Below are 27,040 nucleotides of genomic sequence, written 5' to 3' on the forward strand. Positions count from 1 at the left end.
TTGTACACCTAAAAGGATGGATGAGGAGGAGGAGGAGTATGGAACAGGCAGCACCCTCAAAGCTTCAGAAGTATGAGATGAACCCCAAAAACTTGGAAAGGTGGATCTCACACGTACCAACACAGACTATCCCCCAATTTAACTGATCCCCAGAGGTTTTTGATTAAATAGCGGAATAGAAAATATGATCCCAAAAAAGTGTATGTATATCACACGTACACAACCACACTAGGCCCCAATTACTATTGTTTGTACCCCTAAAAGGCTAGGAGTAGGGGGAGTATGGAACAGGCAGCACCCTCAAACCTTCAGAAGTATGAGATGAACCCCAACAACTTGGAAAGGTGGATCTCTCTCACACGTACCAACACAGACTATCCCCCAATTTAACTGATCCCCAAAGGTTTTTGATTAAATAGCGGAATAGAAAATATGATCCCAAAAAAGTGTATGTATATCACACGTACACAACCACACTAGGCCCCAATTACTATTGTTTGTACCCCTAAAAGGCTAGGAGTAGGGGGAGTATGGAACAGGCAGCACCCTCAAACCTTCAGAAGTATGAGATGAACCCCAACAACTTGGAAAGGTGGATCTCTCTCACACGTACCAACACAGACTATCCCCCAATTTAACTGATCCCCAGAGGTTTTTGATTAAATAGCGGAATAGAAAATATGATCCCAAAAAAGTGTATGTATATCACACGTACACAACCACACTAGGCCCCAATTACTATTGTTTGTACCCCTAAAAGGCTAGGAGTAGGGGGAGTATGGAACAGGCAGCACCCTCAAACCTTCAGAAGTATGAGATGAACCCCAACAACTTGGAAAGGTGGATCTCTCTCACACGTACCAACACAGACTATCCCCCAATTTAACTGATCCCCAAAGGTTTTTGATTAAATAGCGGAATAGAAAATATGATCCCAAAAAAGTGTATGTATATCACACGTACACAACCACACTAGGCCCCAATTACTATTGTTTGTACCCCTAAAAGGCTAGGAGTAGGGGGAGTATGGAACAGGCAGCACCCTCAAACCTTCAGAAGTATGAGATGAACCCCAACAACTTGGAAAGGTGGATCTCTCTCACACGTACCAACACAGACTATCCCCCAATTTAACTGATCCCCAGAGGTTTTTGATTAAATAGCAGAATAGAAAATATGATCCCAAAAAAGTGTATGTATATCACACGTACACAACCACACTAGGCCCCAATTACTATTGTTTGTACCCCTAAAAGGCTAGGAGTAGGGGGAGTATGGAACAGGCAGCACCCTCAAACCTTCAGAAGTATGAGATGAACCCCAACAACTTGGAAAGGTGGATCTCTCTCACACGTACCAACACAGACTATCCCCCAATTTAAATGATCCCCAGAGGTTTTTGATTAAATAGCGGAATAGAAAATATGATCCCAAAAAAGTGTATGTATATCACACGTACACAACCACACTAGGCCCCAATTACTATTGTTTGTACCCCTAAAAGGCTAGGAGTAGGGGGGAGTATGGAACAGGCAGCACCCTCAAACCTTCAGAAGTATGAGATGAACCCCAACAACTTGGAAAGGTGGATCTCTCTCACACGTACCAACACAGACTATCCCCCAATTTAACTGATCCCCAGAGGTTTTTGATTAAATAGTGGAATAGAAAATATGATCCCAAAAAAGTGTATGTATATCACACGTACACAACCACACTAGGCCCCAATTACTATTGTTTGTACCCCTAAAAGGCTAGGAGTAGGGGGGAGTATGGAACAGGCAGCACCCTCAAACCTTCAGAAGTATGAGATGAACCCCAACAACTTGGAAAGGTGGATCTCTCTCACACGTACCAACACAGACTATCCCCCAATTTAACTGATCCCCAGAGGTTTTTGATTAAATAGCGGAATAGAAAATATGATCCCAAAAAAGTGTATGTATATCACACGTACACAACCACACTAGGCCCCAATTACTATTGTTTGTACCCCTAAAAGGCTAGATGAGGAGTAGGGGGAGTATGGAACAGGCAGCACCCTCAAACCTTCAGTATGAGATTGTGTTCACTGTACCCCACAAAGATTGAGTTCACTGCACCCCACAATGATTGTGTTCACTGCACCCCACAAAGATTGTGTTCACTGCACCTCACAAAGATTGTGTTCACTGTACCCCCCAAAGATTGTGTTCACTGCACCCCACAAAGATTCTGTTCACTGTACCCCACAAAGATTGTGTTCACTGCACCCCAAAAAGATTGTGTTCACTGCACCCCAAAAAGGATGTTGTTCACTGCACCCCAAAAAGGATGTTGTTCACTCCACCCCAAAAAGATTGTGTTCACTGCACCCCACAAAGATTGTGTTCACTGCACCCCAAAAAGATTGTGTTCACTGCACCCCAAAAATGATTTTGTTCACTGCACCCCAAAAAGGATTTTGTTCACTGCACCCCAAAAAGGATGTTGTTCACTCCACCCCAAAAAGATTGTGTTCACTGCACCCCAAAAAGATTGTGTTCACTGCACCCCACAAAGGATTTTGTTCACTGCACCCCAAAAAGATTGTGTTCACTGCACCCCAAAAAGGATGTTGTTCACTGCACCCCAAAAAGGATTTTGTTCACTGCACCCCAAAAAGATTGTGTTCACTGCACCCCACAAAGGATTTTGTTCACTGCACCCCACAAAGATTGTGTTCACTGCACACCAAAAAGGATTGTGTTCACTGCACCCCAAAAAGATTTTGTTCACTGCACCCCAAAAAGATTGTGTTCACTGCAGCCCAAAAAGATTGTGTTCACTGCAGCCCAAAAAGATTGTGTTCACTGCAGCCCAAAAAGATTGTGTTCACTGCAGCCCAAAAAGATTGTGTTCACTGCAGCTCACACACAGAAAAATGGATGTGGATCACTGACACCTGCCTATCTCCAATCCCACACCACACAGCAATATCGATTGTAGTTTGTAGAACACAGTTTCCCTAAAATTCAGCAGACTCTGTCCCTAACAGGATTGAGAAGAGATCGTAGATCAGGATTGAGTGCAGATTCACCCCACCCCCCACACAGCAATATCGATTGTAGTTTGTAGAACACAGTTTCCCTAAAATTCAGCAGACTCTGTCCCTAACAGGATTGAGAAGAGATCGTAGATCAGGATTGAGTGCAGATTCACCCCACCCCCCACACAGCAATATCGATTGTAGTTTGTAGAACACAGTTTCCCTAAAATTCAGCAGACTCTGTCCCTAACAGGATTGAGAAGAGATCGTAGATCAGGATTGAGTGCAGATTCACCCCACCCCCCACACAGCAATATCGATTGTAGTTTGTAGAAGACACTGACCCTATATAATTCAGCAGACTCTATCCCTAAAATGCCTACAACTCGCCCTGCCTAAACACTCCGACCTGTCCCTCAATTCTATCCGGACACAAATGGTTTTTTCCTGCCTATCTTTCCCTAATCAGCAGCCAGCACGTTGATGTGTGCTCTGTCCCTGAATCTAAGCAGCATAATGACGCCGCTGCGGCTGCCTCGAACTTATAAAGACTTGGTCACATGCTTCAGACGGCCAATCACAGCTACTGAGACATTTGCAGGCATGGCTGGGATGGCTTAAGGCACACCAGTTAAACGATTGTTGATTGGCTGTTGAAAGCCCGCCATGAAAAGAGCGCCAAAGCATGCAAAACCCGGAAATAAAACGACCGAACACGGATTTTTACCCGAACATACAGTAAAGTGTCCGTGTCCGTGTTCGGGTACAAAAAATCCAATTATTCGGTACGAACACGAATAATACAGTCCGTGTTCGCTCAACACTATTCATCACCTGAAAATGGAAAGAGTATGGTACAACTGCAAACCTACCAAGACATGGCTGTCCATCTAAACTGACAGGCCTGGCAAGGAGAGCATTAATCAGAGAAGCAGCCAAGAGGCCCATGGTAACTCTGGAGGAGCTGCAGAGATCCACAGCTCAGGTGGGAGAATCTGTCCAAAGGACAACTATTAGTCATGCACTCCACAAATCTGGCCTTTATGGAAGAGTGGCAAGAAGAAAGCCATTGTTGAAAGAAAGCCATAAGAAGTCCCGTTTGCAGCTTGCAAGAAGCCATTTGGGGGACACAGCAAACATGTAGAAGAAGGTGCTTTGGTCAAATGGGATCAAAATTGAAATTTTTGGCCTAAAAGCAAAACGCTATGTGTGGCGGAAAACAAACACTGCCCATCAACCTGAATACACCATCCCCACCGTGAAACATGATGGTGGCAGCATCTTGTTGTGGGGATGCATTTCTTCAGCAGGGAGAGGGAAGCTGGTCATAGTTGATGGGAAGATGGATGGAGCCGAATACAGGCAATCTTAGAAGAAAACCTGTTAGAGTCTGCAAAAGACATGAGACTGCTCCGGTGGTTCACCTTCCAGCAGGACAATGGCCCTAAACATACAGCCAAAGCTACAATGGAATGGTTTAGATCAAAGCATATTCATGTGTTAGAATGCCCCAGTCAAAGTCCAGACCTAAATCCAATTAAGAATCTGTGGCAAGGAGGGGGCTTGGCGAGGCGGACATGTCTAGCTGAGCTCCTCTCCACAGCGAGACATTCCTCCGCCTATACCGGTGACCAGCCGCACGATCTCCAGACCGGGAGTCATCCACGAGCTACCGACATCTCTCCCCACCCCACCATGGTGTCTGGTGGAGTGAAATCACGTCTGAAGAGCCGCAACATCCGTGATGCCTTGGTGATGGCCTCTTCCAAGATAGTGCCGCCTCTCTCCTCACGCACCAGCTCCGGCTTCTCCAGGGCCCCCAAAAACAATCTACCTCACCCAGATGAAGGTGAGTCGGATAACCATACCCCACTCTCTCAAGGGGCTACGGCCTATGATCCCTCGCAGGCAGCTCTAATACAGCATTTTGAGCGCATACTACACAAAAGCCCTACAACAGACTTCAGAACAAATCACTGACAGGCTCACAAAAGAGATCAGGGAACTAGGCTAATGCACCTCAGACCTTAAAAACAGGGCTGATGAACTTGAAGTGTGCATTAACAATCACTCAGAGGAACTTGAGACTATCAGAGAAGAAAACCTAGCCCTACAAGCCCAATTGGAGGACCAGGAAAACAGAGCCAGATGATCCAACATCAGGATCAGGGGGATCTACCATTACTGCTCTTTTTCAAGAACTCTCTCCCTCCATCCCCATTGAGTGCCTTGAGATGGACCGTGTCCACAGGACCCTGGCCCCCCGCAAGCCTGAGGAAGCACCCAGAGATATTATAGCCAAATTGCATTATTACAGAACAAAGGAGCAACTTCTACAAGCCGCTAGGCAGAAAGACAACCTCCTGTTCCAAGGCTATACATATCATCTTTTCACTGACCTCTGTAAAGCTATGATCCCTAGACGCAGAGCATTCAAACCCCTATTACAGATCCTGCAGCAATACCGGATCATTTATTCCTGGGGCTTCCCATTCTCTGTATGATTTACCTACCAGGGGCGCAAACACACTTTTAAAATGACTGAAGACCTCCACCATCTCCTCCATGAGTTACATCTTTCATCTCCCCCTGAGACCCCCACCTCGCAACAGCACCGCAGACGCTCTGCATAATGATCTCCACAAAAGGCTGCTGCCTCCACATCCGCTACTCCTAAACTGAGTCGTTTCATCTCCCCCTGCCAACATCAGTAGACTCCATGGAGTGAAAACTCGAAGCAGCTCATGACCCTGGATTTTCCCTTTTGTTCGACTTGAACAGTTACGTTTCTTCAACATTCTGATCACATTGAACAGTTATCTCTATCCTGTTTTGCCTCCTACTTAAGCACAGTTGATCTCCCGTGGCTGGAGCATTCCAAGATTTTGTTGATCTTCACCGACACGAAGTCCAGCACCAAACTTACAAAGCACCCCCCAGGACGGTAACTCTGCAACCTTTTTCCACATTTCAGGCTTCAGACATAAAGATATAAAACTGTAATTTTTTGTGAAGAATCAACAACAAATGGGACACAATCATGAAGTGGAGTGAAATTTATTGGATATTTCAAACTTTGTTAACAAATCAAAAACTGAAAAATTGGGCGTGCAAAATTATTCAGCCCCTTTACTTTCAGTGCAGCAAACTCTCTCCAGAAGTTCAGTGAGGATCTCTGAATGATCCAATGTTGACCTAAATGACTAATGATAATAAATAGAATCCACCTGTGCATAATCAAGTCTCCGTATAAATGCAACTGCACTGTGATAGTCTGAGAGGTCCGTTTAAAGCGCAGAGAGCATCATGAAGAACAAGGAACACACCAGGCAGGTCCGAGATACTGTTGTGGAGAAGTTTAAAGCCGGATTTGGATACAAAAAGATTTCCCAAGCTTTAAACATCCCAAGGAGCACTGTGCAAGCAATAATATTGAAATGGAAGGAGTATCAGACCACTGCAAATCTACGAAGACCTTGCCGTCCCTCTAAACTTTCAGCTCATACAAGGAGAAGATTGATCAGAGATGCAGCCAAGAGGCCCATGATCACTCTGGATGAACTGCAGAGATCTACAGCTGAGGTGGGAGACTCTGTCCTTAGGACAACAATCAGTCGTATACTGCACAAATCTGGCCTTTATGGAAGAGTGGCAAGAAGAAAGTCATTTCTTAAAGATATCCATAAAAAGTGTCGTTTAAAGTTTGCCACAAGCCACCTGGGAGACACACCAAACATGTGGAAGAAGGTGCTCTGGTCAGATGAAACCAAAATCAAACCTTTTGGCAACAATGCAAAACGTTATGTTTGGCGTAAAAGCAACACAGCTCATCACCCTGAACACACCATCCCCACTGTCAAATATGGTGGTGGCAGCATCATGGTTTGGGCCTGCTTTTCTTCAGCAGGGACAGGGAAGATGGTTAAAATTGATGGGAAGATGGATGGAGCCAAATACAGGACCATTCTGGAAGAAAACCTGATGGAGTCTGCAAAAGACCTGAGACTGGGACGGAGATTTGTCTTCCAACAAGACAATGATCCAAAACATAAAGCAAAATCTACAATGGAATGGTTCACAAATAAACATATCCAGGTGTTAGAATGGCCAAGTCAAAGTCCAGACCTGAATCCAATCGAGAATATATGGAAAGAACTGAAAACTGCTGTTCACAAACGCTCTCCATCCAACCTCACTGGGCTCGAGCTGTTTTGCAAGGAGGAATGTGCAAAAATTTCAGTCTCTCGATGTGCAAAACTGATAGAGACATACCCTTAGCGACTTACAGCTGTAATCGCAGGAAAAGGTGGCGCTACAAAGTATTAACTTAACCACTTTACCACCGGAGGATTTTGCTGTCTTCCGTCCAGGCCACTTTTTGCGATTCGGCGCTGTGCGACTTTAACTGACAACTGACTGGTACGTCACTTTGCCTGTGAGGGGCTGACCACCGCCGTATATAGTCGTGCGGCGGTTGGCAGGTGGTTAAAGTTAAAATGAAAATTCCTTTTTGGTTTGTGACCCTCACATGTAGTACCTTGGAGGACCCTGCTCCCAATAGTACCCGTGTTGTACTAGGGTTAGTAGGGGATATTAACCACTTTAAGACCGGAGGATTTTACTGCTTAATGACCAGGCCACTTTTTTCAACTTGGCACTGCGCGAATTTAACTGACAATTGTGCGGTCATGCAATGCTGTACCCAAACAAAATTTACGTCCTTTTTTTCCCACAAACAGAGCTTTCTTTTGGTGGTATTTGATCACCTGTGCGATTTCTACTTTTTGCGCTATAAACAAAAAAAGAGCGTTTATTTTGAAAAAATAACAATATTTTTAACATTTTTTTATATGAAATTCCCCCCCAAAAAAATGTAAAAACCAATTTTTTTAAAAATTTTTGGCCAATTTGTTTTCTGCTACCTATGTTTGGTAAAAAAAAATCACAATAAGCGTATTTTGATTGGTTTGCGCAAAAGTTATTGCGTTTACTAACAAAGGGAAAGATTTCTGTCATTTTTGGTGGGTTTTTTTTAACGCGTAATGGCGGCGATCTGCGATTTTTTTTGCGGGACTGCGACATTGCGGCGGACAGATCGGACCCTTGACTGACATTTTTGACACTTTTGGGGGTACCAGTGACATTACTGCAGTAATCAGTGCTATATATATGCACTGTTACTGTAAAAATGACACTGGCAGGGAAGGGGTTAATTTTATTGGAGAGGGAGGGGTTAATGTATGCCTGGTGCTTACTGACGTGTGGGGGGGGAGGGGACTGAGTGAGTCATGGACAGATCGGATGTCTAGCTATGCTGAACAGTCCGATCTGTCACTCCCTGTCACTATGGAGATCCGCCCGCTTGTGTTTACACAGGCGGGCGGATCTCCACACTAGATCCCCGACGATCGGGGGAAGAGCGGCGGCGATCGCCGCTGCTCCTCCCCTGGCCCGACTCCCGCTGTGACTGAAAACAGCGGGAGCGAGCCTCTAGCGGTGCGCAAGCGCCGCCCAGAAGGGGGAGTGTCTGACGATGTAGTACTACGTCGTCAGACGATAACGAGCCACACTGCCGCAGTAATATTACTGTGGGCGGTGGTAAAGTGGTTAAGGGGACTGAATAATTTTGCACACCCAATTTTTCAGTTTTTTATTTGTTAAAAAAGTTTGAAATATCCAATAAATTTTGTTCCACTTCATGATTGTGTCCCACTTGTTGTTGATTCTTCACGAAAAAATTACAGATTTATATCTTTATGTTTGAAGCCTGCAATGTGGCAAAAGGTCGCTAAGTTCAAGGGGGCCGAATACTTTCGCAAGGCAATGTATATATTTTTTTGTATGCGGCTACCATGAGCTCAACCCTGGTTTCACCATGGAACCTTGCTCACTGACTCCGTTTCACATTACAAATGTTATGTTTTCTCATTACCATTGCTTATTACCTCTGGTCACCAAAACGATATCTCTCTGTCTAATACTTTAACAGGCGGCTTGTCTCCTGTAGGCCGTCACTGCTGCCCCTTACTCGCCTCCGGAACCCTCCCTTTGGAGACTTCCTGAGGTGACACCATTCCCTCTGCGCAGATGGAATGCTACTTGCTCTCATGATTGCTTCTTTATCTGCACACACTCCAGTAATAAAATGTTTGAGCAAAAGAATCTGTGGCAAGACTTGAAAATTGCGGTTCGCAGACATTCTCCATCCAATCTGACAGAGCTTGAGCTATTTTACAAAAAGGAATGGGCAAAAATGTCACTCTCTAGATGTGCAAAGCTGATAGAGACAACACGAGTTGCAGCTGTAATTGCAGTGAAAGGTGGTTCTACAAAGTATTGACTCAAGGGAGCTGAATACAAATGCACGCCACGTTTTTCAGATATTTATTCGTAAAAAAATGTTGAAAACCATTTCTCATTTTCCTTCCACTTCACAATTATGTGTCACTTTGTGTTGTTCTATCACATAAAATCCAAATAAAATACATTTACGTTTTTGGTTGTAACATGACAAAATGTGGAAAATTTAAAGGGGTATGAATACTTTTTCAAGGCATTGTAGATCTTGCCTGGAGATCTCCATGCTGATATCAGTTACATCAGTTTTTTCTAAGCTGAGATCCCCATTGAGATATTTATAAATTGCTATCATGTCCCCTCTCAGACGTCTCTTCTCCAGGGATAATAAATCGAGCGATTGCAGCCGCTCTTCATAGTTAAGGTCCTCCAGTCCCCTAATCAGTTTAGTTGCCCTTCTCTGGACTCTCTCCAGCTCCAACACATCCCTCCTGAGGACTGGCGACTAGGGTTGAGCGGACACCTAGATGTCCGTGTTCGACGGATTCGGCCGAACTTTAAAAAAAAGTCCGGGTCCGTGTCCCGGACTTTTACCGAACTTTTCCCGGACACCGAACCCCATTGAAGTCAATGGGGACCCGAACTTTAAGGCACTAAAATGGCTCTAAAACACCAAAGGAAAGGGCTAGAGTGCTGCAAATGGCAGCAAAACGTAATTAAGAGCATGGCAAGTGCTCTGCAAACAAATGTGGATAGGGAAATAACTTAAAACAACAAAAAAAAACAGAAAAATAAAACAATGTTCTTCTTCATCTCTGAAGGACGAGGCCCATATGGAGTAGGAGGGAGGTTGAGGTGGTGGTGGATGTGGCGGTGACATAGGCATGCGCACAGGGTGTGCCGGGTGTGCCTGGGCACACCCTAATCACCTAGGGCACATAGCATTGCCAGTGAGGAGATGGGAAAGATCTCCCTCGGACCTGCTCTGCTCTATTTCTCTTTGCCTACAGGTGCATGGCCCCGATACATTACTCTCCCTGCTGGCAAACACATGCATGTGTATTTCAACTTTGGGGTGCACACCTTAATGCAATAGGCTGCGCACACCTATGGGCGGTGTAGGTGGAAGCGGCGGTGGAGGAGGACCAGGGCCGGATTAAGAGCATCATGGGCTTGGTGCTGAGGATTTTGAAGGGCCTTAAGGGCCGTGCCTTGCCATGCACCCAGAGGAGGAAGGGTGGAGCCATGCATGCCTAATTCAACATGGGATGCTGTCTCTGAAGCCCATAAACACATCCATGCATCGGCAACTGTCCCTCCTTGTCCGGCCTTCGCGCTGTGTGGGGAGGTTCTGAGGGTGCTGCCTGGGGAAGCGAGCATAGAAGCCAGACTTCTGTGTTTACAAGTGACAGAAGAGCGGGGCCTATATAAAAGGTAGGGGCCTGGAGCTGCAGCTCCAATAGCCCCTACGTTAATCTGGCCCTGAGGAGGAGGACGAGGTAGCCAACACTGCTTCTTTTCACAAATTTTAAATGAGGGTACACCCCAAAAGAGTGAGAAAGAGCAAAAATGGAACAATGGGTGGGTAAAGTCGGTATCCATTGCTATTCTGCATAAGGTACGGAAAAGTCCCGTGGGATCCATGCCTGGTTCATTTTAATGAACGTGAGCTTGTCCACATTGTCTCTGGACAGGCGGCTGCGCTTGTCTGTTATAACGCCCCCAGCCGTGCTAAATACCCGTTCAGATAATACACTGGCTGCAGGGCACGCCAGCACCTCCAAGGCGTAAAGGGCAAGCTCAGGCCATGTGCCCAATTTGGAGACCCAGAAGTTGAAGGGGGCAGACCCCTCATTCACTACATGTAGGCGTGTGCACACTTACTGCTCCACCATGTTGGTAAAATGCTGCCTCCTGCTAAGACGTTCCATCTGAGCTGCTGGTGCTGCTGTTTGTTGTGGCGTGCTGACAAAGCTTTTCCACATTTCGGCCATGCTAACCCTGCCTTCTGAGGTGCTGGCGGTGCCCTGGTTGAGTTGGCGACCTCCTCCTCCTCCTCCTCTGCCTTGTGCTTCCACTGCGGCCCCGCTGTCAGATGGGAATGCCAGCAGCATGTCGTCTACCAGTGTGCGCTTGTACTCGCGCATCTTGCGATCGTGCTCCAGTGAGTGAATTAAGGACGGTACGTTGTCCTTGTAACGGGGATCCAGCAGCGTGGCCACCCAGTAATCAGCACAAGTTAGAATGTGGGCAACTCGGCGGTCGTTGTGGAGACACTGCAGCATGTAATCGCTCATGTGTGCCAGGCTGCCCAGAGGCAACGAAAGGCTGTCCTCTGTGGGAGGTGTATCGTCCGTGTCCTCTGTATCCCCCCAGCCACGCACCAGTGATGGCCATGAGCTGGCCTGGGTGCCACCCTGCTGTGAACATGGTTCCATCTCCTCCTCCAGCTCCTCCTCCTCCTCATCCTCCTCATCCTCCAGAACTGTGCCCCTGCTGGACAATTGTGTCCCTGGCGTTTGTGTGTGCAGGAACCCACCCTCGGAGCCCCTTGCGAATGACTGCCCTGAAAGCCTTGGAAATGTTACCTCTTCATCCTCCTCCTCCTCCTCATCCTGTGCCACATCCTCTTCCATCATCGCCCGAATTGTTTTTTCAAGGAGGCATAGAAGTGGGATAGTTAAGCTGAGAACGGCGTCATTGCCACTGGCCATGTTGGTGGAGTACTCAAAACAGCGCAACAAGGCACACAGGTCTCGCATGGAGGCCCAGTTATTGGTGGTGACGCGTGCGTACTGCAGCTGAAACTCCACTATGGCCTGCTGCTGCTCGCACAGTCTTTGCAGCATGTGCAAGGTGGAGTTCCACCTTGTGGGCACGTCACATATGAGGCGGTGAGCGGGAAGGCCGAAGTTACGCTGCAGCGCTGCCAGGCGAGCAGCAGCAGGGTGAGAACGCCGAAAGTGCGCACAAACGGCCCGCACTTTCTGCAGCAGCTCTGACATATCGGGGTCGTTTTTAAGGAACCTCTGCACCACCAAATTCAGCACATGCGCCAGGCAAGGGATGTGCGTCAAACCGGCTAGGCCCAGAGCTGCTATGAGATTTCGCCCAGGCCGGGCTTGAGGCTCACTGGCAGCAACCACTCATTTGTCTGCTGTTCCATGCTCCTCCACAACTCCTGCGCGGTGTGTGGTTTGTCCCCCAAACAGGCAAGTTGTAGAACTGCCTGCTGTCGTTTACCCCTGGCCGTGCTGAAGTTGGTGGTGAAGGTGTTACGCTGTCCGGATGAGGAGGCGGTAGAGGATGAGGAAGCGGAGTAGGAGGAGTTAGGAACAGGAGGCAAACTGAAGCGCCCTGCAATCCTCGGTGGTGGAAGGACATGCGCCAAATTGCTATCCGCCTCAGGCCCATCCGCCACTGCATTTACCCAGTGTGCCGTTAGGGAGATATAACGCCCCTGACCGTGCTTACTGGTCCACGTATCGGTAGTTAGGTGGACCTTGGCACAGATGGCGTTGCGCAGTGCACACCTGATTTTTTCCCCCACTTGGTTGTGCAGGGAAGGGATGGCTTGCCTGGAAAAGTAGTGGCGGCTGGGCACGACGTACTGTGGGACAGCCACCGACATAAGGTTTTTAAAACTGTGCGTCTCCACCAGACGGAATGACAGCATTTCAAAGGCCAATAATTTTGAAATGCTGGCATTCAGGGCCAGGGATCGCGGGTGGGTAGGGGGGTACTTCCTCTTCCTCTCAAGTGTTTGGGAGATGGAAAGCTAAACGCTTCCACGGGACATTGTGGAGATGGTTGTTGGTGACCCAGGTGGTGGTGTTGCTGACAGATCGTCTGTTTGCGGGGTGGCAGGTGCCGGTATCACTACAGATGTGGCTGGAGCGGCCGAGACTGCAGCAGAAGAGGAAGCAGGATGAGCCAGAGACGTTTCTTGGTTTTGAAGGTGTGTACTCCACTGCAGCTCGTGCTTTGCACTTAGATGCCTGATCATGCAGGTTGTGCTCAGGTTGAGAAGGTTTATGCCTCGCTTCAAGCTCTGATTGCACAGGGTGCAAACCACTCGTGTCCTGTCATCAGCACATTTTCTAAAGAACTTCCACGCTAGAGAACTCCTTTGAGCTGACTTTGGTGCGCTCGTTCCCTTGCTGCGTTGGGCAGTAGCGGGCGTAGTGTCTAGGGCACGGCCGCTCCGCTTCTGCACCCTGCTCCCTCTTCTGCTGTGCTGGTGGCTCTGTGCGACCACCGCCTCTTCCTCCAAACTACTCAGGTCACCTGCATGACGTTCATTCCATGTGGGGTCGAGGACCTCATCGTCCTCCACATCATCTTCCACCCAGTCTTCACCCCTGCCCTCCTTGTCGGTCTCCACAATGCTGAACGCCGCAGCAGTTGGCACCTGCGTTTCGTCATCATCGGAGACGTGCTGCGATGATCCTTGCATGTACTCATCTTGAGAAATAAGTGGTTGGGCATCGCTGCACTCAATCTCTTCCACTTCTGGGGCAGGGCTAGGTGGATGGCCCTGGGAAACCCTGCTGTCAGAGTCATCAAAAAGAAGAAGAGACTGCTGTATGGCTTGGGGCTCAGACTGCTTGCCTGATTTGCAAGGGGGTGAGGTGAAAGACGGTTGGACATCGGCTGCAGGTGCCAACTGTGACCTTTCTGCAGTAGACTGGGTGGGAGACAATGTGAAGGAACTGGAGGCACTGTCAGCAGCAAACCAATCTACTATCGCCTCCACTTGTTCTGGCCTCATCACTTCTAGGGGCGTATGATGCCCTACCAAATACTGATGCAGGTTCTGTCGCCTACTCACACTTGAGGAAGGTGTTTCACTTGTGCGTGTAGCTGGCACAGATCGACCACGTCCTCTCCTTGCAACAGGAGCTCTACCAGCAGCACCACGACTCAGGCCACAGCCCTTATTTGACAGTCTCCTCATATTTCTGTAATTTAAGATCTTGCCCTAGAAAGGTTTTTATTGAATAGCGGAATAGGAAATATGATCCAAAAAAGTGTATGTATCTCGCACGTACAAAACCACACTAGGCCCCAATTACTATTGTTTCTACCCCTAAAAGGATGGATGAGGAGTAGGAGGAGTATGGAACAGGCAGCACCCTCAAATCTTCAGAAGTATGAGATGAACCTCAAAAACTTGGAAAGGTGGATCTCACACGTGCCGACACAGACTATCCCGCAATTCAATTGATCCTCAAAGGTTTTTATTGAATAGCGGAATAGGAAATATGATCAAAAAGAAAGTGTATGTATCTCACACGTACACCACCACACTAGGCCCCAATTACTATTGTTTGTACCCCTAAAAGGATGGTTGAGCAGTAGGAGGAGGAGTATGGAACAGGCAGCACCCTCAAATCTTCAGAAGTATGAGATGAACCCCAAAAACTTGGAAAGGTGGATCTCACACGTACCGACACAGACTATCACGCAATTTAATTGATCCCCAAAGGTTTTAATTGAATAGCGGAATAGAAAATATGATAAAAAAGAAAGTGTATGTATCTCACATGTACACCACCACACTAGGCCCCAATTACTATTGTTTGTACCCCTAAAAGGATGGTTGAGCAGTAGGAGGAGGAGTATGGAACAGGCAGCACCCTCAAATCTTCAGAAGTATGAGATGAACCCCAAAAACTTGGAAAGGTGGATCTCACACGTACCGACACAGACTATCATGCAATTTAATTGATCCCCAAAGGTTTTAATTGAATAGCGGAATAGAAAATATGATCAAAAAGAAAGTGTATGTATCTCACATGTACACCACCACACTAGGCCCCAATTACTATTGTTTGTACCCCTAAAAGGATGGTTGAGCAGTAGGAGGAGGAGTATGGAACAGGCAGCACCCTCAAATCTTCAGAAGTATGAGATGAACCCCAAAAACTTGGAAAGGTGGATCTCACACGTACCGACACAGACTATCACGCAATTTAATTGATCCCCAAAGGTTTTAATTGAATAGCGGAATAGAAAATATGATCAAAAAGAAAGTGTATGTATCTCACACGTACACCACCACACTAGGCCCCAATTACTATTGTTTGTACCCCTAAAAGGATGGTTGAGCAGTAGGAGGAGGAGTATGGAACAGGCAGCACCCTCAAATCTTCAGAAGTATGAGATGAACCCCAAAAACTTGGAAAGGTGGAACTCACACGTACCGACACAGACTATCACGCAATTTAATTGATCCCCAAAGGATTTAATTGAATAGCGGAATAGAAAATATGATCAAAAAGAAAGTGTATGTATCTCACACGTACACCACCACACTAGGCCCCAATTACTATTGTTTGTACCCCTAAAAGGATGGTTGAGCAGTAGGAGGAGGAGTATGGAACAGGCAGCACCCTCAAATGTTCAGAAGTATGAGATTGTGTTCACTGTACCCCACAAAGATTGTGTTCACTGCACCCCACAAAGATTGTGTTCACTGCACCTCAAAAAGGATTTTGTTCACTGCACCCCACAAAGATTGTGTTCACTGCACCCTAAAAGGATTTTGTTCACTGCACCCCAAAAAGATTGTGTTCACTGCACCCCATAAAGATTGTGTTCACTGCACCCCACAAAGGATTTTGTTCACTGCACCCCAAAAAGATTGTGTTCACTGCACCTCAAAAAGGATTTTGTTCACTGCACCCCAAAAAGGATGTTGTTCACTGCACCCCAAAAAGATTGTGTTCACTGCACCCCACAAAGATTGTGTTCACTGCACCCCACAAAGGATTTTGTTCACTGCACCCCAAAAAGATTGTGTTCACTGCACCCCAAAAAGGATGTTGTTCACTGCACCCCAAAAAGGATTTTGTTCACTGCACCCCAAAAAGATTTTGTTCACTGCACCCCAAAAAGGACGTTGTTCACTGCACCCCAAAAAGATTGTGTTCACTGCAGCCCAAAAAGATTGTGTTCACTGCAGCTCACACACATAAAAATGGATGTGGATCACTGACACCTGCCTATCTCCTATCCCACACCACACAGCAATATCGATTGTAGTTTGTAGAACACAGTTTCCCTAAAATTCAGCAGCAGCAGCCTCTCCCTAACAGGATTGAGAAGAGATCGTAGATCAGGATTGAGTGCAGAGTCACCCCACCCCCCACACAGCAATATCGATTGTACTTTGTAGAAGACACTGACCCTATAATTCAGCAGACTCTATCCCTAAAATGCCTACAACTCGCCCTGCCTAAACACTCCGACCTGTCCCTCAATTCTATCCGGACACAAATGGTTTTTTCCTGCCTGTCTTTCCCTAATCAGCAGCCAGCACGTTGATGTGTGCTCTGTCCCTGATCTAAGCAGCAGAATGAAGACGCTGCGGCTGCCTGGAACTTATAAAGACTTGGTCACATGCTTCAGACGGCCAATCACAGCTACTGAGACATTTGCAGGCATGGCTGGGATGGCTTAAGGCACACCAGTTAAACGATTGTTGATTGGCTGTTGAAAGCCCGCCATGAAAAGAGCGCCAAAGCATGCAAAACCCGGAAATAAAACGACCGAACACGGATTTTTACCCGAACATACAGTAAAGTGTCCGTGTCCGTGTTCGGGTACAAAAAATCCAATTATTCGGTACGAACACGAATAATACAGTCCGTGTTCGCTCAACACTACTGGCGACCAGAACTGGACAGAATACTCCAGATGTGGTCGGACCAGAGTTTTATAAAGTGGAAGAATTATAGTCTTATCTCTGGAATACATCCCTTTCTTTATGCATGCTAATATTCTGCTGGCTTTGGCAGCTGCCGCTTGACATTGCATGCTGTTGCCTAGTCTATTTGTTTATGAATAAATTGAACAAGGTTGGTCCCAGGACTGAACCCTGGGGCACCCCGCTTACTACCTCAGACCAGTCTGAGTATGCGCTGTTTATTACCACCCTTTGGACATGCCAATATCATTTGTATTGCAACTCTAAAAATGGAATCCAGGTGGATTGCTCTTTGTGATGTTGAAATCTAATTGGGCCAGTTGGGGAGAACTTTTCTAGGGGATTCTGTACTGTTTGTGAGGTGCCCTGAATCAACTCCCTCGTCACAGTTACAAAATCTCCTGTTTTATTAGAACATTTTTATATTCTGCTAAGAGTGTTTGGACCCTTTCAGATGGGGCGAACTCCGTCCAGTAGATCTGCTCAGTGGAAAATCTCTCCACTGATCCCCGCTAAACAGGCGGATGACAAGTCCTTGCGGACACAGCCCATGGTGTGTCATCCAATCTGTTCCACTGAATGGATGGGAAACGGTTCCCCATTCACCTGTTTTTTGTGGACTGGATCAGATCAGTAGAGAAGTGTCCTGAAAGCGAGTGGTGCCCATTTCCTATATGCTTGTTCATAGCCTACGTTTGTGAGTATATTGTACGCTACCCTTCTTTGATTTTAATAAACTTTTAAGTGGTAATGCACAAGGTCGGTGCGCCCTTCTCTTGTTGTTTTCTTGCACTGGAAAAGTCACCAGGTGAAATGGAATGATACAGTGTAATCCATTAGGATCACAGCTTTGTATCATGTAATTTAGTGTTTTTACACTTTTGAATTTGCCACCGGTTCCACCCCCGGAAGGGAACCGGAAGGCAAGTGCCGGCAAGCGGCCGTGCACAGAGTGGGGAGAGACTGTGAGGAGGACGGGAAGGAGGGTGGGGAGGACGGCGGGGGAGTGCAGGGAAGGTGAATAACATTGCAGGGTAATGCCGAGTGTGGCTCGGGGTTACAGCTTTTGGTACTGAAAGTTAACCCCGAGCCACACCCGGTAATACTGCCAAGGGGGTTAATAAATAAAAAAAACACAATATTTACCCCAATTTTTTTGTAAAATATAAAAGATGATGTTACACTGAGTAAATATGATGCAAAAAGGTGTGCTGTTCCTAAAAATATAAGTTGAACTAACAAAAAATATTTGACAAACCAAATATATGACATATAAAAAAGAGAAGCTAATTTCACAAGGTGCCCAGTGCTGCACACCACAAAATCACTCCACAGTGATGTAGTCAGATGGCCTCTTACTAGAACAAATGGCTCTCGGTTACAGAGATCAAAAACATTTAACCACTTCTGGACAGGAAGATTTTCCCCCTTAACCACTTGCTGACCGCCCACCGTAATATTACTGCGGCAGGGCGGCTCGGCTGCGTCCAGTCATGTAGCACTATGTGACTGGAGTGCATGTGGTTTCGGCGGCGGAGCCATGATCCCGCTGTGTTTAGACTCAGCGGGAGGCAGGCCGCAGGAGGAGCAGCGGCGATTGCCGCTGCCCTCCCGCGATCGTCTGGGAAACGGAGAGAAGACCCGCCTGCTTATGTAAACAAAGCAGGCGGATCTTCTCTCAGACAGGCAGGGACAGATCAACAGTTTCAGCTAAGCTGAAACTGCGATCTCTCTGTGCCTGTCACAGAACCCCCCCCACACACACACACACACACACAGTCAGTAAGCACACAGGCATACATTTAATCCCTTTGATCACCCCCAGTATTAACCCCTACCCTGCCAGTGTCATTTATACAGTAACAGTGCATATTATTTAGCACTGATTACTGTATTAGTGTCACTGGTCCCCAAAAAGTGTCAAAAATGTCAGTCAGGGGTCCGATCTGTCCGCCGCAATGTCCCAGTCCTGCTAAAAATCGCAGATCGCCGCCATTACTAGTAAAAGTGCAGGGTGGGAGATCCCATTCTACTAGCGGCTTCTTAGGAGGTGCGCTACACCTTCATGCATTCTATGCTAAGATAAAAAACCTTCTGCATGCAGCAACCCCTACAGCCCCCTAAATACATACCTGAGCCTGATTTCGATTCAGCGATGTGTCATCCAGCCATTGTCATCCAGAGCCAATGATGAGGGATTGAGGGCGGTCCCGAGCCATGCCCTGGGTGTCTTATGGACACCCAGAGCAGGGTTAGGGAGTGAGCATGCATGAGTGCCCCCATAGAAAGCAGGGGGGGGGGGCAGAAGAGGAGAATCGGGGCTGCTTTGTGCAAAACCACTGCACAGAGCAGGTAAGTATAACATGTTTGTTATTTTTAAAGCTTTACAATCACTTTAAGTGGACAGTGAGATTGCTCTTACTGGATAGTCGGTAAACCTAAAGGCCCGTACACATGATAAGAAAATCCGAAGTAAAATTTTGTCTGACGAAGGATCTGCCGATTTTCAGATTGTTAGTATAGTGCTTTCGACAGCCGATTCCGAATTTTCAGACGACAAAAACTGGTGGTGCAGGCTATAACATTTATTACGCACGTCAACACAACGTCCAATATTCATTTAATTAGTACCGTTTTTGCACTAAAAAAGTCGTAAGAGCAAGACTACGCATGCTCAGAAAGGAAAGAATACATACAAAACAATTCAACACATCACTTCTGAAGTAGAATTCTGTCGTATGAGAATTTTCGTATGAAAATAACCTGTTCACTTTCCATATGATACTAGCATGCAACAAAAAAAGATCGTCCCATAATCTGATTGTGCGTACAAGGCTTTAGATATAAACGGAAGGAAAATCAAGCCATAGCAGAAAGTGAAACTAAATCAGAGAGGGACACAGCAATAGCTTTACTAGTTAATAAAGGTAATAAGAAATGATAGGCATTATTTGCTCTTAGTAGGAACTTTTTTTTTTTCAAAGTTTAAAAATTGGATAGATAGATAGATAGATAGATAGATAGATAGATAGATAGATAGATAGATAGATAGATAGATAGATAGATAGATAGATAGATAGATAGATAGATAGATAGATAGATAGATAGATAGATAGATAGATAGATAGATAGATCGATCGATCGATAGATAGATAGATAGATAGATAGATAGAGCTTTTTTCAGCTGGAACTTGGTGGAACTGAGTTCCACCACCTCTGGCTCAGGCCCCCTGCTCCCTGATCACCACTATCACTTGTAAACACAGGGGTCTGGCTTCTGTGTTTACAAGTGACATCTTGTCTCCCAAAGACTCCCTCAGATCTGATCTCCAGAGCGGCTCGCACTGAGTGCAGGATGAGGACAAGGGAGATGCAGGTGCCCGGGGTGCAGTGCAGGTGCCGACACCCCCACTGGATGATCTCCCTGCAAGTAAGAGAGGCAGAGCCACCTACAGTGTGCAGGAAGGTACTAGAGCCAACTGGGTGCTTCAGCTTAATACAGCAACACAAGTAAGACACTCGGAAGATGGTGGAGCATTTAAAGAGGTGGGAAGAAGATGGGGGCAGCATGGGGGAGGGGGGTCGCATGCAGAGGTCAGAGCTGAAGAAGGGTGAAAGGGAAATATGGATGGGGGATGCAGAGGTAAGCAGCAGTGGAAGAACCCTGCACTCTGTGTGCAGTGCACCCCTGAACTCTGCACTATGCACCCCAAAACCCTGTACTCTGTATGTAACTCCCCCATCCCCCCCAAACTCTGCGCTCTTTACATAATGCACTCCTGGTATTTAATATCCCTTTAAGACCCTCCCACTGTTAGAGAAATTTGAGCACACTCACTATTTGATATGTGTTTGTGTTTGTGTGTGTGTGTGTGTGTGGGGGGGGGGGTAATGGTTGAGTTCCTGTACCTATTTTATGAGAAAAAAAAAAAAAAAAAACCCTAGATGGATGGATGGATAGATAGATTCCTTTAAATCTTTCAATGAGCATCTGTCTAAAATTGTAGAAAAGCAACATACACACATACAGGTATTTGGCGCACAACCACATTGCACAACTAGCATTTTTTGAAGTTGGGTTGGCCAGAAAGGTACAGTGAACACACCCTTTAGGCTACATTCAGAAGGCTGTATAGCAGCTGTCATATTTGTACAAATCAATGGCTGGCACTGCCACTGTTTGCATGTAACCACTCATTTGAGTGGTTCATGCGCATAGAGCCACTGGCCAATCCAGGACACACACAGTGTATATCCAGGGTTGGTGCTCCTCTGTACATAAACTGGCCCCAAATTGTATACAGCCATAGCACAAGGAGCTGCTGTATCCAGCGGCAGCGTTTAGCTACCTCTTCCCGCATCTGAATGAAGCCTTTCTTATTCCCACAGGAACCCATACTAGCATAACAGAAGGAACAGAAAGTGTATGTATAGGAAAAAAAAAAATCAAATAAACTAAAGCTGTTGCAGATACAGCAACATCAGCTGTAACCTCATTTATTTATTTTTATTTATGTTGAGTCCCTCCAGCACAGCCAGGCAATTTGATAAACTTAATAAAATTCTTTATTATCTGCTCACCTGTATGTCAGCAGAACTAAGATGGACCTCCAGACAGGATTTCTCACCATAAGCATTGTTAAATAGTATAGCTATATTGATTTTAGTTGCTATTGTAAAATTACGGGAGGGAGCATGTTTTTGAAAACGATTCTAATTAAAAATAATAAAGAAAATGATATTATATGTCAATGGACACATACGAGGGGAGGCCAATAAGTTCTTACCCTCATAATGATCTAGATGTGCTAGGCATCTGGTTTCTAGTTGGATATCTTAGTAATATGCATACCAATTTTTGTTTTTGTAGGTCGGTGAATTATAGTTATAGCCAAGAGAAATGGGTTCTCAGGTTATTAACTCCTTTCCAAAAACAGCAACGAGTGGAATGTGCATAAAGCTTTTGGACCTGTACCACAAAGATGAGGAGGACCATGGATGAAAGCTGGGTATATCTATATGATCCTGAGATTAAAGAAATTAGTAAAACATGGAAACATGCTTCATCACCACCCCCAAAAAGGCTAAGGTGCAACATTCATCCAGTAAGATCATAATGTCAGCTGTTTTTCCTCCAAATTTCCTAATTTTTACGCAGATGGTAATAAAGGTCTGTTCCACAAATGTGAGAAGTGTGTAACCATAGGCGGTGGATATGTAGAGAAGAAAGAGTCAGTGGACTAAGTTTCAGATCACTAGCATATTTGGTTCTTGGTGAGGGTAAGAAATTATTGGCCTACCCTCGTATGCACAGATACCCAGGTCCTCTGAGTTAAGCCCCGTACACACGCTACGAATTTCCGCCGACCGGTCGCCCATCTTTTGTCCAGAGTGGTGTCCGTTGGTTGGAATGTGCTCTAGACTGCATACGAATATTCCCGTACGACAGAATTCTACTTCAGAAGTGATGTCATGTGTCGGATTGCTTTCTATGTGTTCTTTCATCTCTGAGCATGCCTAGTCTTGCTCATAAGATTTTTCCCCGTCGAAATCTGTACTAACGAGACGAAAATCGGACACGTGTTGATGGAGAACAAAAATTTTAATGCCTGCACATCAGGATTTTGTCAGCCGAAAAGTCGGAGTAGGTTGTCCAAAGCACCATACTAACAACCCGAAAATCGGCAGATCGATCGTCGGACAAAATTTCCCTTACAAATTTCTTATCGTGTGTACGGGGCTTTAGTTTTCTATGAATAGTTGGTTTCATATCTAATCAATATTGCCAGGAAGAAAATATATTTAAGAAAACAAACATACCTTGGTTACAGGTAGCAGTATGGTAGGATGGGGCTTCATTCGGTATCTTTGTGTTGCCTAGAGAGAAATAAAAGATGCTTTTGAAGCTGATTTCAAAATACTTCAAAGTCTGACATTGGAAGAGTTCCACTTTTCTTCAAAGCCTCTACATTGACAATAGTTTGTTTTTGAGCAAACTGTCTAAAACCTGCTGATTTGCATTAAAAGTAACACAAACAAATGCTGGTTCTGCCATTATATATGAGAACATTTTTTCACAGAGCTATAAATTTGGTAAATAGAGCATATTGTGTGTGTTGCCAATAGTGCAGACTGAGGTTCAGTTAGAGGGGATGACCCACCTTTGTAACTGCTAGTGACAGATATAATGCAACGCTTACATAGATAAGTGTCACACCGACTTAGAGTTACTAGTTTTGAAAGGGGTCAATAGGGAGCCTATTTGTAAAGACAAGAAATCAAAATATGATTATGTTTTGGTCTAATACGTTATCTTTATTTGTGTTTTTATTTGCTGAAATATACTACTGAAAGTACAGTGCCTTGCGAAAGTATTCGGCCCCCTTGAACTTTGCAACCTCTTGCCACATTTCAGGCTTCAAACATAAAGATATAAAACTGTAATTTTTTGTGAAGAATCAACAACAAGTGGGACACAATCATGAAGAACAAGGAACACACCAGGCAGGTCCGAGATACTGTTGTGGAGAAGATTAAAGCTGGATTTGGATACAAAAAGATTTCCCAAGCTTTAAACATCCCAAGGAGCACTGTGCAAGCGATAATATTGAAATGGAAGGCGTATCAGACCACTGCAAATCTACGAAGACCTGGCTGTCCCTCTAAACTTTCATCTCATACAAGGAGAAGACTGATCAGAGATGCAGCCAAGAGGCCCATGATCACTCTGGATGAACTGCAGAGATCTACAGCTGAGGTGGGAGACTCTGTCCATAGGACAACAATCAGTCGTATACTGCACAAATCTGGCCTTTATGGAAGAGTGGCAAGAAGAAAGCCATTTCTTAAAGATATCCATAAAAAGTGTTATTTAAAGATTGCCACAAGCCACCTGGGAGACACACCAAACATGTGGAAGAAGGTGCTCTGGTCAGATGAAACCAAAATCGAACTTTTTGGCAACAATGCAAAACGTTTGGCGTAAAAGCAACACAGCTCATCACCCTGAACACACCATCCCCAGCAGTTTGGGCTTGCTTTTCTTCAGCAGGGACAGGGAAGATGGGTAAAATTGATGGGAAGATGGATGGAGCCATATACAGGACTGATGGAGTCTGCAAAAGACCTGAGACTGGGATGGAGATTTGTCTTCCAACAAGACAATGATCCAAAACATAAAGCAAAATCTACAATGGAATGGTTCACAAATAAACATATCCAGGTGTTAGAATGGCCAAGTCAAAGTCCAGACCTGAATCCAATCGAGAATCTGTGGAAAGTACTGAAAACTGCTGTTCACAAACGCTCTCCATCCAGCCTCACTGAGCTTGAGCTGTTTTGCAAGGAGGAATGGGCAAAAATTTCAGTGTCTCGATGTGCAAAACTGATAGAGACATACCCCAAGCGACTTACAGCTGTAATCACAGCAAAAGGTGGCGCTACAAAGTATTAACTAAAGGGGGCTGAATAATTTTGCACGCCCAATTTTTCAGTTTTTTATTTGTTAAAAAAGTTTGAAATATCCAATAAATTTCGTTCCACTTCATGATTGTGTCCCACTTGTTGATTCTTCACAAAAAATTACAGTTTTATATCTTTATGTTTGAAATCTGAAATGTGGCAAAAGGTCGCAAAGTTCAAGGGGGCTGAATACTTTCGCAAGGCACTGTATATGTGGAATACACAGCCATAACTTTATGACCCCCCCCCCCCCAGTGGTGGGATTCAGCTGTTTCGCACCGGTTCTATGGAACCGGTTGCAAACTTTCTGCAAGTTCGCAGAACCGGCTGAATCCCTCTAAGCTGGCGGCCGTGGAGCAGCAGAGCAGTGCGCCCCGAGGCCGAGCCCGCCCATTCTGTGACAATAGCGAATGAAAATTCGCTATTGTCACAAGGATCCTCCTCCTGGCCAATCAGGGAGCGGGTCCTCCCGCTTCCTGATTGGCCGAAAGGCAAACGCCATGCCATTGGCCGAGGAGGCGGGAGACGTGGGGAGACGCGGGGAGCCGAACTGAAGAGGAGCTGCTGTGATGACCGTCCGTGAGGTAAGTAAAGGGGGCTCGCGGGGGGAACGCTGGCACTCTGCAATGAATTCGGGCAATGCTGTGGCGCTCTGCAATGATCATTGGGGGCAATGCTGTGGCGCTCTGCAATGATTGGGGGCAATGCTGTGGCGCTCTGCAATTATTGGGGGCAATGCTGTGGCACTCTGCAATGATCATTGGGGGCAATGCTGTGGCACTCTGCAATGATTGGGGGCAATGCTGTGGGCACTCTGCAATTATTGGTGGCAATGCTGTGGGCACTCTGCAATGATTGGGGGCAATGCTGTGGCACTCTGCAATGATTGGGGGCAATGCTGTGGCGCTCTGCAATGATTGGGGGCAATGCTGTGGGCACTCTGCAATGATTGGGGGCAATGCTGTGGCACTCTGCAATGATTGGGGGCAATGCTGTGGTCACTGTGCATTGAAAGGGGGGCACGCTGGTCACTGTGCATTGAAAGGGGGGCACGCTGGTCACTGCGCCTTGAAGGGGGGGCACGCAGCGCTGGTCACTGTGCATTGAAAGTGGGGCATGCTGATCGCTGTGCATTGAAAAGGGGCACGCTGGTCGCTGTGCATTGAAAGGGGGGCACGCTGGTCACTGTACATTGAAAGGGGGCACGCTGGTCTCTCTGCATTGAAAGGAGGGCACGCTGGTCACTGTACATTGAAAGGGGGCACGCTGGTCATTCTGCATTAAAAGGGGGCACACTGGTCACTGTGCATTGAAAGGGGGCACGCTGGTCACTGTGCATTGAAAGGGGGCACGCTGGTCATTCTGCTGGGAAAGTCGGAACTGGTTACTAACATTTTTGAATCCCACCACTGCCCCCCCCCCCACCTAATATTGAGTAGTCCCCCCTTTTGCCACCAAAACATCTTGGACCCGTTGAGGCATGACACCACTTGACCTCTGAAGATATGCTGTGGTATATGACACTAACCCATCAGTAGCAGATCCTTCAAGTCCTGTAAGTTGTGAGATGGGGGCCTCCATAGATCGGACTTCTTTTTCCAGCACATCCCACAGATGTTTGATTGGATTGAGATCTGGAGAGTTTGGAAGCCAAGTCAACCACTCACACTCGTTGTTAGGTTCCTCAAACCATTATTGAACCATTTTTGCAGTGTGGCAGGATGCATTATCCTACTGAAAAGAGGCCACTGCCATCAAGGAGTATCATTTACATGAAGGGGTGTACTTGGTAGGTGGTACATATCAAGAAGCATCCACATGAATGGCAGGACCAAAGTTTCTCATTAGAACATTGCCCAAAGCATCACACTGCCTCCGCCGGCTTGTCTTCTTCTCATACCGCGTCCTGGTGCTATGTTTTCTCCAGGTAAATGATGCACACGCACCCAGCCATCCACATGAAAGAAAATGTGATTCAATAAACCAGGCTGCCTTCTTTCATTGCTCCGTGGTTCAGCTCTGAGGCTGACGTGCTCTCTTGGCTGCGGACATGGGTCAGCATGGGCACTCCCAGAACCAGTCTGCAGCTGCACAGTTCCATATTACACAAACTGCGATGCATTATGTGTTCTGACACCTTTCCATCAGAACCAGCATTAACCACTTGCCTTCTGGAAACTTTCATCCCCTTCCTGCCCAGGCCAATTTTCAGCTTTCAGCGCTCTCACACTTTGAATGACAATTGCATGGTCATGCAACGCTGTACCCATATGAATTTTTTATACTTTTTTTTTAACACAAATAGAGCTTTCTTTTAGTCTTATTTAATCACCACTGGGTTTTTTTTTTGCCAAACCACAATCATTTTGAAAAAAACAAAAAAAAAATTTCATAGTGTATCCAGGAGCTGGTTAAATTGCCTGTGTTATTAGAGGACACTCTACAGCATCTGCCACAATGAGACTAGTCCCTCTAGTGCTCAGCCTGGGATTTCCCTTGTCGCATCATAAATGCAGAGTGTGTGAGAACTTACAGAAGAGCAGAGGATCTTGGGATATGTAGTT

General features: G+C 46.1%; 1 protein-coding gene across 1 annotated transcript in view; it reads right to left on the reverse strand.

The window, feature by feature from the left end:
• Positions 1 to 27,040, reverse strand: part of LOC309567413 (sperm axonemal maintenance protein CFAP97D1-like) — a gene marked incomplete at its 3' end in the record, with an annotated part of 379,099 nt that overhangs the window by 27,223 nt on the left and 324,836 nt on the right. Inside the window, 2 exon segments of the mRNA XM_082272813.1 lie at positions 22,836 to 22,865; positions 22,868 to 22,892. Of these exon segments, the coding sequence (XP_082128939.1) occupies positions 22,836 to 22,865; positions 22,868 to 22,892 (55 nt within the window).

The sequence above is a fragment of the Pelophylax lessonae genome (genome assembly GCF_965119305.1).
Source record: "Pelophylax lessonae genome assembly, chromosome: 11".
Lineage (NCBI taxonomy): Eukaryota > Metazoa > Chordata > Amphibia > Anura > Ranidae > Pelophylax > Pelophylax lessonae.